This window comes from Toxorhynchites rutilus, chromosome 1 (assembly GCF_029784135.1).
Source record: "Toxorhynchites rutilus septentrionalis strain SRP chromosome 1, ASM2978413v1, whole genome shotgun sequence".
NCBI lineage: Eukaryota > Metazoa > Arthropoda > Insecta > Diptera > Culicidae > Toxorhynchites > Toxorhynchites rutilus.
Window position 1 is genome coordinate 175407959 of NC_073744.1, and position 17393 is coordinate 175425351.

The 17393-nt window shown below is 38.2% G+C and overlaps 1 protein-coding gene across 3 annotated transcripts in view; it reads left to right on the forward strand.

Moving 5' to 3' along the window:
* LOC129763158 (low-density lipoprotein receptor-related protein 2) overlaps nucleotides 1-17393 on the forward strand; it is a 166508-nt gene that overhangs the window by 55052 nt on the left and 94063 nt on the right. For all 3 annotated transcript variants that reach the window (XM_055761965.1, XM_055761967.1, XM_055761966.1), the window contains exon 2: nucleotides 12455-13507. In XM_055761965.1, coding sequence (XP_055617940.1) covers nucleotides 13342-13507 — 166 coding nt within the window. In that variant the 5' untranslated portion in view covers nucleotides 12455-13341. The remainder of the gene's footprint in view (nucleotides 1-12454; nucleotides 13508-17393) is intronic.

A 17393-nucleotide genomic window follows, 5' to 3' on the forward strand; every position in this document is an offset into this window, starting at 1 on the left:
AGTTGTGTTTTATATGTATGGAAGTCCTCCCCCCCCCTCTTAGAAAGAGGGAGGAGTATCTATCCAACATATAAACATTTATTGCATCCTAAAACCTCCAAATGCCAAATTTGGTTCGTTTGCTTGATTGATTCTCGAGTTATGCCGAAATTTGTGTTTCATTTGTATGGCAGCCCCCCCTAAGAGAGGGAAGAGGAGTATCTATTTACCATAGAAACGCTTCTTGACCCTTAAATCTCTCAAATGCCAAATTTGGCTCGATTTGCTTGATTAGTTCTTGAGTTATGCAGAAATTTGTATTTCATTTAAATGGCAGCCCCCCCCCCTTAGAGAGGGGGGAGGAGTGTCTAACAACCATAGACAAATTTATTGCTCCCCATAACCTCCACATTCCAAATTTGGTTTCTTTTGTTTGATTAATTTTTTGAATAATGCAGAAATTTGTTTTTCATTTGTATGCCGGTCTTGAACTATCATAAGAACCTTCCCCGACCCCAAAAACCCCTACATACCAATTTTCATCTCGATCGGTTCAGTAATTTTCGAGTGCATAAGAATCAGACAGACAGACAGAAATCCATTTTTATATATATAGATTATATTATTACAGCCATTCCATGCCAAACCGGTATAAAGGGTGTGTCACATCAAATTGCATCACGGAAAAAACGCTGTAGAAATTCGCCCAGTAGACCGATCCTTTTGAAAATTTTAGACAGTAAAATAAAAACTATTAAACAACTTTTGGCATTTTCCATTTTTCATACTTCGAGCCCAAGCCCGTATGCTCGTCGTACCTTCCTCTTTACCCCGTCCATAAGGTTCTGTACAACGTCAGGTTGTAGTTTTTTTTTGAACAGAAAGCCATTTTCTCTTGAAGTCCGCCTCCGATTTGACAACTTTTGGGTTCTTCCGGAGGACCTGCTTCATAATCGCCCAATATTTCTCTATTGGGCGAAGCTCCGGCGCGTTGGGCGGGTTCATTTCCTTTGGCACGAAGGTGACCCCGTTGGCTTCGTACCACTCCAACACGTCCTTTGAATAGTGGCACGAAGCGAGATCCGGCCAGAAGATGGTCGGGCCCTCGTGCTGCTTCAATAGTGGTAGTAAGCGCTTCTGTAGGCACTCCTTAAGGTAAACCTGCCCGTTTACCGTGCCGGTCATCACGAAGGGGGCGCTCCGTTTTCCGCAAGAGCAGATCGCTTGCCACACCATGTACTTTTTGGCAAACTTGGATAGTTTCTGCTTGCGAATCTCCTCCGGAACGCTGAATTTGTCCTCTGCGGAGAAGAACAACAGGCCCGGCAGCTGACGAAAGTCCGCTTTGACGTAGGTTTCGTCGTCCATTACCAGGCAATGCGGCTTCGTCAGCATTTCGGTGTACAGCTTCCGGGCTCGCGTCTTCCCCACCATGTTTTGCCTTTCATCGCGGTTAGGAGCCTTCTGAACCTTGTATGTACGCAGGCCCTCCCGCTGCTTGGTCCGCTGGATGAATGAACTTGACAAATTCAGCTTATTGGCGACATCCCGGACCGAACTTCTCGGATCACGTCTAAACTGCTTAACTACGCGCTTGTGATCTTTTTCACTGACGGAGCATCCATTTTTGCCGTTCTTCACCTTCCGGTCGATGGTTAGGTTCTCGAAGTATCGTTTTAGTATTCTGCTGACCGTGGATTGGACGATTCCCAGCATCTTACCGATGTCCCGATGTGACAACTCCGGATTCTCGAAATGAGTGCACAGGATTAATTCACGACGCTCTCTTTCGTTCGACGACATTTTTCCAAATTTACGAAAAATTGACAGTGAAGCATGGCCAACGTGATCTATACACTCTTATCTGATTTTAAAGCGAAAGCTGAAGATATAATTCCTAAAAATTAAATTTCTACAGCGTTTTTTCCGTGATGCAATTTGATGTGACACACCCTTTAGTGGTTCTCAGATTTACGTTAAAAGTTGTAATTTTGCTGTTGATCGCAAAACATTAGACCAGTATTTTTTTTTGTTAGGGTGCCATTCCATTTCACAGCGGTCCGAAAAATAAATGAATTGAAAATATTTTTTCTGGAAAGCCGAGTTTTTTTTTACATAATATATCCCAAAATCAGAGAGGTGTTATTTTTCTTTTTTGAGTTATTATCTTGCAAATTTAACATGTTTTGAACCTTTGTTCAAAATTCGTATGTGACTATAGACTAAATCTATGCGACCAGACTCCAATCTTCCCGCAATTGTGATATTTTTCAAATTGGATTCAATTTAATATGTTGATCATTTGAATCGGTTAAGTAGTTCAAATGTTATGATTTTCCACAAAAAGTCATTTTTGGATAAAAAGGTTTGATAGGACCATGATTTTTCGGACCACCGGTTAAATTTAAAAAATCATATCAGAAAAAAAACCTCTCTGATATCTAGATATGTAGGTAAAAAATCCCCAGTTTTAGACTATTTTTTTTAATATAGCGCTGTCTAGTGAAAGCCATGAAAACAATAAAAAACGAATACAATCAATAATTACGAAAATAAAATTCATTTTTTGCAAGTTCAATATTTTTAAATAAAAGACTAGCCCATTGGCTTCAATTTGATATGTCGATCATCTTCAGTTGTTTAAAAGTTATGAACCCTAATAAAAAAATAAAAATAAAAATATGGATCTAATGGTTTACGATAAAGAACAAAATTACCACTTTTGACGAAAATCTGAGAACAACTATATCGGTTTTGTATGGAATGGCTGATTACTTATATTTACTTACATTACTCTTAATTTTTTCTGAACTCTTTATTCCACAGAATTCAAACCATTGAGAACAAAATTGACTAGGGCTATAAATAAATTAATGCGGTTTATCGTACTTACATACCATTGAAACATTCACAGTTTTCAACAGCACATATTTTCTTTCCCATTTTTGTGATTTCGACAAACCTGAAATACTACTGCATACCAATTATAATGTTTTCATTGTCAATATCACATATGTGAACACTAAAAGCAATATAGATTGGTATTTATTTCGTCGGCAACTTAAAAAACTGATAACTAGAAACTAATTGATGCTAATGTTTCATAACCTAATAAATTCTAGATACAATATCACAACCAACAAAGCGTATTTTCAGAAATAAAAATGACTTTTTACGGAGTGTGTTCGAAACTGAAAAAAATAGATTTTTTTTCACAACTGATGCTATTACCACGTTTTGATTTTTCTTTTCCAATGCTCAGGTGAAGCTTTATTTGTAAAATTATTTGTAAATGATGACACATTGATTTGAATAATGCAAATAGTAACGACGTTATACATAAACCGATAAAAATGCGTTATAATATTTGTCCACAGCTCTTTCAGCGTGAAAGTTTCAATGGTATGTAAATACAATAAACCGCATTGATTTATTTATAGCCCTAGTCAGTTTTGTTCTCAGTGGTTTGAATATTTTATTTTACGTTCAGTTCGTTATTTCTATTCCATTCGCTGTGTTAATCATGATGAAGCTAACATTAATAACATTATATACGGACTTCCCTCTTTATGTATATCTCCCACCGTTTTAAAGACGTCTCAACATTCTGATAAAATTTTAGAGCGTAAACCATCTGTCAATTTTTTCACTGTTTTCTTACCACAAATCGTTGCTACTTTTTTCTCTCAAGTTCCAATTCTCTTCTCTGCTTAAGGGTTTTCGCCGAAGTATATAACTGCAACAGAAACCACCGCTTAGAAAAAGCGTAGTAAGCTAGAAATATTGTGGCGCGGGTGAAACATCATGTGTATAAATGCCTCACTTTTCTATTATAAATTTATACTTTCGTTTTCGTTTTTCGAAATTTATTCTGAGGTCAATGTAACGAGGACGAAGTCCCCATTTAACGAGGATAAGGAATCGAGGCGTCCCAAGCCGCCAAGATGATGCGATCCGAGTCCATCGCCGACCCGTCGTCAGAGGCGGCGGTGTCTCGCACGCAAACCTGTGTTCCACTGATTGCCCGGTTATTTTGAAACATAGGATACGCTCCTTTAGCAATGTCCGACCGAGCTTTAGAGCCCCCGCAGACCGCAGACTGATTTGCCGACCGATGTTTGGTCGGCTTCTTAATCAGTACGGAGAGGTATGCATGTGCGCAGATTACGCCGATTCAGTTGGGTCGGTTTTTGCACCAGAAGGCCGAACCGACCAAACTGTTGGTTGACAGATAGTCTGTAGTATGCGGGGGCTCTTAGTGAGCGTCGAACAGAACACGTTTGCCCGGGGCGTTACGTTTGCCCGTGTAGTCTTCGTTTTGAAATACAATACCTACACTTTTTCTGAGTGGTTGTTTCTGTTGCAGTCGTTTTTTGCAGCGATTATTCACGGATCCCTTTACGGAAATAATCCGCCGGTTTGTCGGCTAACACCGAATCGATCCAATTTTTGACATAATCAAAATTGGGGAAGTGCTGGTCAGCCAGGACATAGGACATAACAATATCGATCGAAAAAGGTAGTAATCGTTCGGAGCAATGTCTGGAGAACACGGCGAGCGGGATAGGACCTCCCATTTCAGCGTTTCCAAGTATGTTTTGATCGGTTTCGCGACATGCGGCCAAGCATTGTCGTGCTGTAAAATAACTTTATCGTGCCTTGGCTCGTATTGTGGCTGTTTTTCCTTCAGTGCACGGCTCAAACGTATCAATTGTCGTCGGTAGAGCTCCCCCGTAATGGTTTCATTCGGTTTTAGCAGCTCGTAGTACACCACACCCAGCTGGTCCCACCAGATAGACAACATAATCTTCTGGCCGTGAATATTCCGCGCGGGCGTCGATGTTGATGTATGGCCGGAGTATCCATACTTTGCCCGACATCTAGGATTGTCGTAATGGACCCATTTTCCATTGCCAGTAACGATTCTTCTATCCCGTTCGAGCAGTTGTTCGCACGTGAAAAAACGGCGTTCGACGTCTCGTGGCTTCAATTTATACGGCACACAATGTCCTATCTTTCGGATCATTCCCATTGCTTTTAAACGATCGGATATAGTTTGCTGAGCTACTCCAAGTGTATCTGCAAGTTCTTGTTGCGTTTGTGACGGATCTTAATCGAATAAAGCTCCCAATTCTTCATCTTCAAACTTTTTTAGCAGTCCGGAACGTTCTTCGTCTTCCAAGTCAAAATTGCCATTTTTAAACCGGTCAAACCACGTCTGACACGTTCATTCAGTTGGGGCATGGTCATCATAAACTTTCACCAAAATGCGACAACTTTCCGCAACTTTTTTCTTCATATTGAAGTAATGAAGTAACACTCCCCGCACAAACACTCTCGTTGGTACGAAATTTGACATATTCGAAGTGGCAAAAAACTATGTTGTTCACGCTTCAACTTTTTGACATATTTATGAAAAAGACGCGCGATGACAGCAGCTTCCCAATGAATGTCAGGAAATTTGATTCACTAGAATAATAATCAAGTTACGCCATCTGATGTAAAACCGAAGAAACTTACCGGTACACCTAATACAAAACCATGTTCATCCATCGTTTTAGGGTCAACGAAAAAAAAGGGTTACTTGATTCTACATTCTAATTGAATCAATCTTCAACGGCTATTTTCGAAGCATTTTTTTGTTTTACTTTCTCTTTTTCTTCAATTCTTTCTTGCTTATTGCAATTGCAATTGGCGAGAGTATTGAGAGATGTAATTTTTCATTTGTAATTTTATATTTTGGAAACGTTATGTGCAATTAACAGGCGCCGTGCAAATTACGTAACACAAAAATTCCCCCTCCCCCCTTTTGAAACTGTAACGCTACTAACGAAATTTTAACCATAAACCCATAACCCACACCTCCCTCTCCGGTTGTCACGGTGCGCAATTTGTACACGACGCCTATTGGCTGTTCAAAAGCTAAAGTCGAGTTAAATTGGAAGTTCGAACTCTCGATAATATAATGATGAAGAATTTTCCTTCTAGCCTCGCGTCAGCCATCGAGCGGTCAACAGCCTTCATGAAGGTTGAAAGTTAATCTAAAAAGCTCAATATGCCTTCTTCAATGTTTCAACGCCATTTTGGACTATGTTCGACAGGGTCTAATATGAAATTGCAAAGCATTAAATTATTTAGCGTGTTTGCCTAGCACCTGCAATCCTTTAGGAAAAACAAGCTATAAAATATGCATTTACCGTTTGGTTTTCTGCTGATGATTTCACGTTTGTGTGATTTATATTCCATTGTTATAAAGTCGAATGAATTTATTTTCATTCATAGCCTCTCTAGTTCAGCACACAATCACAATCCCTATTCTGCTATCGCGCTAGCTAGCGAGCAATTAATAGCCTTAATAAAGGCATAATTCCAGGCTCAATCAAGCCAGCAAGCAGTCAACCCCTAAGGCTAAAGCTAAGAGATCATCATAAGTTTCCCAAATAAAGGCTATTTGGAAACCAACGCCTCGAGAGATAAGATTTTCCTTTGAATGTGGTTTTTCAGTCTGTTGCTGTTTTATTCTCTTATCATATCTCTTCTTCTCTTTTTCTCTCTTTTGTTATTTTAGACTCTCTTTGTCTCTACGTTTTTTTTCTCTCTAGACTTCTTCTCCTCTCTTACTCTATACTACTCTCTCCTTCTCTATCATAATCTCTCTATTACAGTATTTTCCTTGTTTTTGTATCAATGTCCTGGAAAAAAGGTAATGAAGATGGTAGAGTTTCAAGCGACATAGTATGCGCTGGATGAAAGTGATATCCCCATGTACCATTTTCACTGCCCACGATAATAGAAACAAACGAAATTTGATTATTTTAACGTTATGAAGATGATGTTTCGAAGGCTCTCAGTGTCAGTGTGTATGTTGTGAGAGAATAATCTCCAACTAATTAACATTTCACCGAAAAAGTTACTGATTACGAGAACTAAGCATACGACTGCTCTCTGGACCTTTTCACCACATAAATAATCGAAATAAGCCACGATACAATTGTCATCTGTTAAAATACAAACAGTGGAATGATTTCATGCTAATCTTGGCTCAAATAATCATGCAACCGTGAGTACTTTCAACATGGTTTTGTTTCTTCCATATACATTCCATATTGAATGCAAATAATTACAACACGATATTTTGCTTGTCAATACATATATACTTTGCCTACTGCTCCACCTCGATATGTACCTCATTGATTTTATATTCTAACTGAATAAACTATCAATGACCACTATCGCAACATGGAGTCGAGCATTGTACCTCGACTTTATAAGGCGGTAACACCGCGGATTATACCAATTGGTCGTCTAACCCGCTTCATGCCATCGGAATCAAACAAATTGAATTTGGATTCATCGCAGAACGACACCGTTCTGTATTTTGAAACATTCCAGCTCTAATGATTTTCCGCAGTGAGAAGATTTTCCTTGCTTTGTTTGTTGTTGATAAAAGTGGTCTGCAACTAAATCCGAATTGTGTATGCCAAATGCTTCACTAACTTCTTAGTGAGAACGTTTCAGCCAACAGAATCAATTATTGTCTGCTACAAGTCACTACTGTAAACATTAACTAACATTTTTATGTTACTAGTGTTATGTCACGTCGGTTGCTTAGGGGTTTGACAATGAAAAAATACTAAAATCCGAGAAAAAAACCTAAAATCTGAGGTTGATAATTTTAAAAGTCAAATAATTATAACACAGCAGAATTTGTCGATCTGTTAACAATTACACACCGCTTTGTTTATCAACTTGACAGTTAATCTTCACAGTGCAGTGCTGCCAAGATAATTTTCACCCACGGAAAGTTCAGGCGACGTGAAAAATTGGAAAAAAGAAGGAATATTTGAAAGTTTGATTTCCCATATGCTCTACGTATCGTATTAGGTGCTGTTAGTCCAATTGAAATTTGCATTGAGGCATATAGCAGCGTGTTCCGTTGGGTTCAAAGCGATAATAGGAATGGGTTGAATCAACACTCAGAAAGAAATGTAATTAAATTAAATTAGTGAGAACCATTGATAATTGTGTTCGATAACACTAATTATCTGGTAGCACATTGGTGAGTTTTTTTTATTATTTCTGACGCACAATTTCATCCATACAGAACACAGGAACCATCTCGTCCTGGGCCACAGAGGGCGGCTTTCATCATATCTCATTCCACTTTGGCATCTTCTATCGTGATACGCACCATTCAACGACTTATCACCATCCATCCTGTCTTCATCACTCGGTTGTAAACACTGGTGGAGTGAACGATCAATATCCAAAAACCGACAAAACGGCCTTTTTCAGGGCCACTAAATCATTATCAAAGCCCCTAACGTTGTAATTTTTAAGCATATCCAAAATCAACATGCAACAGATAGTCTAACGGAATCCTTCGTCAACTATGCGGTCGGGTCTCGGACACAAATCTCCTGTGACTTTTTCTTATCATATTTAGATCGGGGACTAGGTTGGCCATCGCATAAAATCAATTCCACGATCCTGAAACTGATTTTGCACAGGATGAGATTTATGATTATCTTTAACTCCTTCATCCAGAAAATTAAACAAACTCCGTACCAGAAGAAACATCCCAGACCATGTTATGTTCTCCTCCATGATTGAAGGTTTTGTGTGTTTTGGCAGGAAAGCAGACTCAGAGTCGAATCCGAAATGAAATTCAAGTCTTCATGTTTCGTCTGACCATCGTTTTCGTTCCGTGTAGCGATAGCACAAATCCATTTTCTTTTGAATTATTTCTGAAATTACAGTTCAATACCGCAGGTTTGAATGTTATAGAGATGTTGTACCCAGGGTTGCCAACTATTATTTTCAAAAATCAGGGAGAAATCAGGATAGCTCATATTGGGTTGTCCGGAAAGTTCGTAACGATTTTTGAGAAAACAAAAACATATTTTTTATAGGGACAGTTACATTTATACAATTTTATTCTACGTTCAACTTTATTAATTTTTATTTTTATGATATTTTATTATTTTATTCTACAATCTTTCGTTATTTTTCTCGCAGCTCAAGAATCTTGCCCTCCCAGAGCATGCTAAAACTAACTGTTCAAGATATTTTTATGCTGGCCATAGAGTTGAAGGTTTTGCCATTAAAAGAATTTTACAGAGATTTTTTACTCGTCAATTTTTTGCTCTTCATTATCACTTTGCTTGATGTTGATTTTTGCAGAGAAATCGATATTCAGAATTTCTTTGAAATGTTCCATACTTTGAGATGAACCTTTACTCATCAAATGAGGAATGTTTTGGAAGACAATTCAATAATTTATCAACAGTGGGTGAATTGTTGAATTTTTTTTATGTTGAAGTTATTTGATTCGATCACATATATATTTATTATAGTTTCACCATTAAAGTTGATTCTACTTTGACTCTGACGAACAAATGTTGTATAACATGTTATCATATTGGCTTTGAAATCGAAAAGTTTCTTTCAAGTAATATTACACTCTGATACGTATCTCTTCATCAATAAGGCTTTGCAATAAACTTATATTCCATCCTTTTCCTGAAAAAAATGTCTAAACTCGAGTCGACCGCGAGTGAGCGGTTTTCTTCTACCTTACAATCCATAGAATTGAGAAAATTGTTTATATCTAGTTATAAAAATATTTTATGAATTCGGCTCATTAAAACTTATGTATCTGAGCCTGTAAAAATAAACGAATTAAAAAATGTAGGAGGTTGTGTTCAAGACACGATCGCATTGTTGACGTAGAACTACGCTGTAGTTTAATTCAAGTCGCTTGTTTTTAACCGCGTATATTATTTTATACGAAAATTTTGAGATAACCATTCTACCAGTTTGGTCGTCCTGAAATGTTTTTTTTATTGTAGAATCATTTGACGATAATTTTTTGATGATCCATTCCTCGCAAAACATTACATGCTCGAGATAAGCGCAGCTGTCATCCTTAATGAAGAAAACAAAAACCAATCACATACAAAACTCCAGAACGACATTTACTTTCATGGTGACTAAACAAGCGAAATAAACTCTATCTATTAATCTCTATAAAGCACACAAACGGACAGAACAAATGTATGAGGAAATGGAAATGCTTTCAATTTTCATCAATTTATACCATATATAGACTATGGGATTTTAATGTATAGCATACCAAACAAATCTTAGAGAATTTCCGATTCGTTTGGTATGTAAATCGCCAAAATCCGTTCACGTCAAAAATAGTTATTAACGTTAACTTTATTTCATAAAAACGTGACCTGTTTTCTGATTTGGCACTCTTAATGAAAGACTTAGTTCTACGTCAAAAAAAGTCTACGGCTACTCGTATATACACATCATACTATTATTACAGTTCTCATTTCCAACCAGCAAAACCTTGACAGGAACCCAGCATATTTACTACTGATAGTTTTCATTCTGATAGAATAAAAAGTACAAAAACCAGGAAAAATCAGGATGATTTCTGAAAAATCAGGCATAATCAAATGTTTCTCAGGATGTCAGGGGACGTGTCAAAAAATCTGGGAATTTCTGAAAAATCAGGAAGGTTGGCATCTCTGGTTGTACCATTCGATACATTGATAAGTAACTTAAGGCCCATTTATACGTTGCTAGTAGCTGACTTGACAATGAGCAGCTACTGACCCGGTGGACTCGCTTGACAATTGGTTGACTCGCCTTGTCCGTTCACACAGTGTGAGCTGCTGGCGAGAAACTAGATACTACGGCACGGGTTTACCAGGGATGCCAGGCGACTTTTCAAATGTCCATCAAATAGTCAGAAACAGCAATCAGGTCCGAATTTGTCAAATGATTGGTCCAAAATCGACTTCTTTATTGGCAGTTTTCATCTTAGGTTTTCAGTTGAATGTATCATCACACAATTTTATAGCAAAACAAACGCTGATCGTGTTTAAAAATACATACTTTGTGCTGAATTTCTTTGAACTGAAGGTACTATCCGAAAAAGCAGAAAGAGAAAAGGATTCGGGCCAGGAATTAGATGCAAAGAAAAGGAGCAACAAATACAATATTGAAGGAACTCTACGATGAGGATCCCCGAGATTACAGAGCAGTGTTGATAATAACACCTGAACAAGTGAAAAAACTGTTGGATTTAATTGCTCCACGAATACAACGCCAAGATACAGTCATGAGGGATGCTGTACCTGCAAGAGTTAAATTAGAAATGACATTGATGTGCCTTTGTTTTGGAATATCGTTGGGATTGTTGTCGATATTTTTTAGAATCTCGAAAACATCCATAGCTCAGATAATTCCGAAAGGATGTGATGTTATAAATGGTAGTCTAAAAGATTTTTTTTTTTAATTTTATTTATTTTGTGAAATGAAAATGATAGTCGATTTGCAGGTGCAATAAATACGCTTCAAAAATTTTAATAATGAATGAAAATGTACTTTTTTAAATCGAATATGTATTCTGTTTCTTAGAACAATACTTTTTTTTGTAAGTTGTGATCTGATAATGATTCTATATTAGAGATTCTCAAGAAAACTATCTCAAAAAGAAAGCGTGCCCCGCCAGCGTGCAAAACGAAATAACAATTATTTCGTTTAGAAACTATGAGGGTTTTATTTGTTTTTCCAATAATTTTCAAGTCTATAAATATCTTCACATATTTTCAAATATCTTAAAAATAGAGACATTTCATTACATTTGGCATCACTGATTCGAACGCTAAATTCTGTTTTTGACGTTGTGAAGCATGCAAGTGCGAGTAAATTCAAAAAACTTTGAAGTAGCTCGCACGCCGGATCACACATGACAATAACTGGCATGATGTGTTCACACGGTGTGAGTAGCTGCACTGCAGTAACTGACTAGACCGACTCGTATGCTTACTCGCACCGTCTGAACCCGGCTTTACTTCAGAAATAATAGCAGTATTTATTGCGAAATCAGCTAAAATGAGATATTGGTCCTATTTTTTGTCGCGTTTTTTTACCTTCCGCAGTTTTGAAAGCGTGACTTCCGTTGACTCCATGTTAACGCTGATAACTTGTCATATTAGTCCAAGTGTTCACCACATGATGTCTAACGCGTATGATTTAAAATGGCGATTAGAGTGTGTTTAGAAAATTTCCTCCGACTGAAATATATTTTTTTCGTCCGTCACTGTAGTTGCATGAATTTTATCGAACTTTTTGCGCATTCAGTGAAAGACAAATCGTTGTGAGGTTATTCATTTGACACCTGTGTAAACACACGCAAGATATGGGTCCTCTGTGGGGGGAAAACCCTTGTTTACACGAAACGGGCTTTTTATTCGCGTTTTTCCCGTCTCACAGGTTGTTCTGCTACACCACATGAATATTGAATTGTACTTCAGAGAATAGACAGCGTTTCTTAATCGGATACAATCGGTTAGATATATCGTAATCCGACTCCCAACTAAAAAGCATCTCCCGTCGCTACTGATCGTGGTTAGTTATTTCTAATCTTTTTACTTCTCTTCTATCTCCTTCACAGATAATTAATTCTCCGAAGTGAAGTGCAGGAAAGACCCTCGCCAGAACCCGAAATTCGACGCAGAAACAAGCTTCAACTTTCGGGCTCCGGGAAATCCCCGGCCACAGCCTCAGCGTCAGCATTGACGTCGATCGGGGGGTGATTCGATTTTTTTTTCGTTTGTTTTGCTCTCGCGACTCGCGTGTTCCAGAGGTACTGCTGCTGATGGATTCGACGGAATACCCAATACCGAGTTCTCGGGAATAATCGAAGGTGAACGAAACCAACGAAGAAGAAGGGTGACAAGAAGACAAGAAAAAAAACAAAACATCAAAACAAAACAAAAAGAAGCTCGATCGAGGTGAAGCCCACCGCACTCTTCAACGTGATTTGAGGAGGAGGAGGTAAAAAAGCGTTTTTTTTCTGTACGAAATCGATCGCACCGCTGTTATATGCATCTTGGAAGGATTCAATAAAAGCCAAGCTGAAAGTCATTCCGGGCAGTGGTGCCGCGCTTGCCGCGTTGGGCGCAATAAGGAAGGAATGCTACCGGCAGGCGAAGAGTGATTTTATTGTCTGTCAGGTCTGAGGGTTGTAAATTAGTAGGAGGAATATACAAAAAAAGGAGGAGAAGAATCATCCGCCAGGTGCGCAATCAGTGTGTGTATAGATTTGTGAGTGTGTTTGTATGTGCGCCGAGTGCTCTCAGTGACCTTAACCTTGCCGTGGATAGCAAGTTACTTTTGTTGCCAACGGGAGGACTTCGGACGCGCGCGCGTGTGATCTCAAGGAGGGTTTGGAGTACGCACGCGGGAACACGGAACTCGGTGGAGACACCCGGTGACGGTGAAGGCTTCGCTAACTGCCGGTCATTACCGCACTATTGCCGCTGTTACCTCCTTCATACCATGGGTACGCAAGGTTGGAGGCGGAAGGATCATGATCGATGGAAAGCGCTGGGTCGCGGTGTTGGCCGTTGCGTTTCACCAATGCTAGCGTCCGGTTGGTTCTATCTACTGCTGGTAACCGCTGGCACGACATCCACAGTGCGGGCTGAATCCAAATTAGAGTTAGGTAAGTACCTTCTGTGTGTCTGTTGCGTCCCTGTCTTGTGTTCGACGATAACAAACCCTGAAGCACTGTGAATAACCCGCCGATCGCTCTGCTATTTTCTGATGGCGCACTCTGCAACGACTCCATACATACACACACATGTCTATTGCGGTTAAATTGCGTTGTTGGTAACATACAGAAAAAAATGTCTGTTTGATAGCGTGTTGCGAAGATATTAAATATAGTCGTTTCATTTTCCTGTTTCATTTATATCACCCATTGCAAGTGGTGGAGGTGGCTCTGCTGAATATTCGCCGTACAACATGGCATTTTCGCACCAATCGCACAATCGTAGCAAGCCCATGGTTTCATGTCACTAGTTTTTATTTCGTGTGAACAGAGAACATTCTACAATAGCCTACTGTTTAAGTGAAATATAATGGCGGATAATTTTCATTTTTGTCTCTTTCCGATGCGATATTTTTTAGTGTGTTGGGTAGTATAAGTTATGCCAGAGAAAAAAGTGAGAAGTGTTTTGCGGTCGGTCAAGATTTTTTTGCGTCAATTCAATGGTTTGTACGTGGTTTTCATTCTGATTGATTGATTTCAATGGCACTAATCATTCCAGAAAATCACCTCTCAATTAACGGTTATCTTTGCATACATTCATTCAAGCAGTTTCCATTGTTATTTCAGAACCACAATTTCGCATGATTGAATGGTTCAAACTATTCTGTATACAAAAAAAACATATCATGAAATGACTTGATGTAGTGAGTGAACATCAACATTCTCACGTGGTGAAGTGATATAAATTTACATCGATCTACATCGAATTCTGTCATGAAATGTTTTTGTACCAAATGTAAGCCAAAATTGTGCCATTCTGGTGCCGCATTGGCCGATTACAGCACTGCTCGACCTTTATTGTGGCTATTATTTGTTTCCATAACAAAACACTATTGTTCATAACCTATAATTTATTTCACAGTCATACAATTTAATGTATAGACTAAACAACTCAAAAAAAATATAATTCGATTTATTTTCTTCGTTTCAAATCAGACATCATCATTTTTGTTATCTTCTTCATCGACATCACTGTGTGAATGGTGAATGTAATCCTACCTTTACATACAACGTATTTCGTCTGCAACGCGCAGTATATCCGTGTTATACACACCGTGCCTATGCGGCGCAGCCCTATCACTCATATTTCGCCCAAGACGGGTCTATGGTACTAGGTGAGGCCGTTTTGTCACTGAGTTGGTTAGGGGAGCGGTATATGAAAATAGTGGGGAAGAAAGCAGAAGGGGAGTTATTTGCTTGAAGCGTGAGAGAAACAGACTGATCATGAGCGAGCTTGGGCACAAGCGTATTGTGTTTTGTTTACAAACAAAACACAGTAGATTTCCTATATGGCTGAAGAGTGATTTTAGCAAGTTGGCCCACCTTAGGATATACTTCTACGCGCCTTGATTTCGCCCACTTTGAGGTTTGTCCCAGCCCTGCATCATCCAACCCAATCGCGCAGCACGAGTTCTCGGCCTCTATCGTATTTTGTCAGCGGTGAAGGTAAGTCTTGTGTTCTGCGGCTAATATCTAAAGCATCTCCAAAATGGCGGGTGTCTGGGTTACTAAATTGATGAGTTTTGTTATTTACAAAAACAATAATTTCATTGCAACTCGGTGGGTTCATTATTTAGAAGTCTCCACTTAGAAGTACAGGGAATCTTCGTTATAACGTACCCCCTGATATTACGTCATTCGATGTAACGGATACCACGATATAACGTAGACGCTTTGAATGTACCAGCCAGCGAACGAGACACAATCAACAAAAAAAACAAGAGTGACGCTGATTGGTCAGCAATTCTATGCGCGTTCATGAAAAGAACATGCAATTAAGCATGCGGTGCGTGGAAAAATCCAAATTCATTCCAACTTAGTCAACCTATTGTAAAGTTTTTTGACGTAGAACTACGTCTTTCAGGAAGGGTGCCAAATCAGAAAACAGGTCACGTTTTTATGAAATAAAGTTAACGTTAATAACTATTTTCACTGTGAACGAATTCTCACGATTTGCATACCAATTGAATCGGAAATTCTGTACGATTTGCTTGATATGCTATTCATTACAATTCGCTAATCTCTAAACGGTTTGAATTCATGCACGCAGGAAGAACTTCCTTTTTTCCCATACATTTGTTCTGCCGATTTGTGTGCTAACCCTACCCGTATTTCGAATTCTTATAACTCGAACATTTCTTAACAGATCGGAAAGATGTTTGTATCAATTGATAGGAAATATTTCTACGCGTCTATCACAATTAATAGAATGTTATTTTTTCATGAGATGAACAATTGAATAACTGTAAAATGTCAAGCGTTATTCAAACGTCCTAACTGCCAAGTTTTGATTGGCCCGATTTACGGTTTCTCCAACACAGATTTTAAAATCGATGTACCTGTGGAAATCCGCTCTGAAAATATACATGCAAGTCGGAGGTATTTTTCCCCACTGAGCTGTGTTTCCCTAACACGGACTTCAAAATTGATGTGCCTGAGGGAATCCGCTTTGCAAATACATGCAAGTCGGGGCTAATTTTTCGTGTTGAGTACTTTAATACTCGCTTGTCATTGTGCAGACCGGAATATGTTTCCCTAAAACGTACTTTTGAACTGAAAAGCCTGGGAAAATTGTCATTTCAGATACTAGAGGTGAATGAACTTTCGCGGTTCGAGAATTAAGTAAACATGAGATGTGCAATAAATTCAGAGGGAAATGTAAAATACAATGATCGTTTGACAATTTTTCCGTTCAAATATTTTGGTTGTCCTAAGCATCATATCAAACATAATCTATTACAAAAATGTCGATGCATTTTAAAATAATATTCGAAGTGGTTAACAAGTGGATTCCATAATATAATTTCGTAGTTCTACGCCAAAAAAATGCGGTCGTGTCCTAGATACAACCCCTTACAATTTTTTTCCAATTTGGACAGCGAATCGGCAAAGTTTAATTCCGTGTAAGCAAGCATTTCTAAGCAGCTGGCATTTGAGGTACATGTTTTTAATAGTAAAGAAAATAGCTAAAGTGATCTTTGGTGTTTTATTCTCTCAGTTTATCTCAAGAATAATTTATGTTTGAAATCTTCTGATAGCAGTGTAGTTTATGATAGAGAATAAAGGTAAGTTTTTGCCTCCCAACACCACCGCTGCTATCCAGCCGATGGATCAGCATGTAATACAAAAGGTGAAAGCTCATTATAAAAAGACAATGACAATGGTCTGATAACATCATATTTTACCATCCATAATTTTTTTAAATTGGTTTATTGGACATCAAAAATTCTAAGAGGACAATTTCCTTGAATTTGATTAATAAAGTTGATTTTGAAATTTAATTGATTGTCATTGTTTCATTCATCATCAGAAAGGTTGGATACACCTTCTAGTTCATTATTTATTAATCTTATCTAAACAGCAACAAAATAAAGTAATATGAACAGAATTTTTAATTTTTAATTATGCTTCGATATAACGTACAATTCGATACAACGTACAAGTTTGAAATTGAAATGTACATTATATCGAAGTTTCCCTGTAGCTGCCACGATAATTGCTTGCAACTAATTGTTTACTTATCCTCGATTAATACAGTGATTTCCTAATGACAAGACCACCAATATGTTTGAAAATTCGTGGAAGATGTTAAATTTTCAGGATTTTTTCTCAGTTTCTCACCATAAACTTCCACCAAAATGTGATGACTTTCCGAGGATTTTTTCTTCATATTGAAGTAATGAAGTAACACTCCACGCAAAAACATTCTCGTTGGTACGGAATTCGACATATTCGAAGTGGCAAAAAACCATGTTGTTTACGCTTCAACTCAATATCC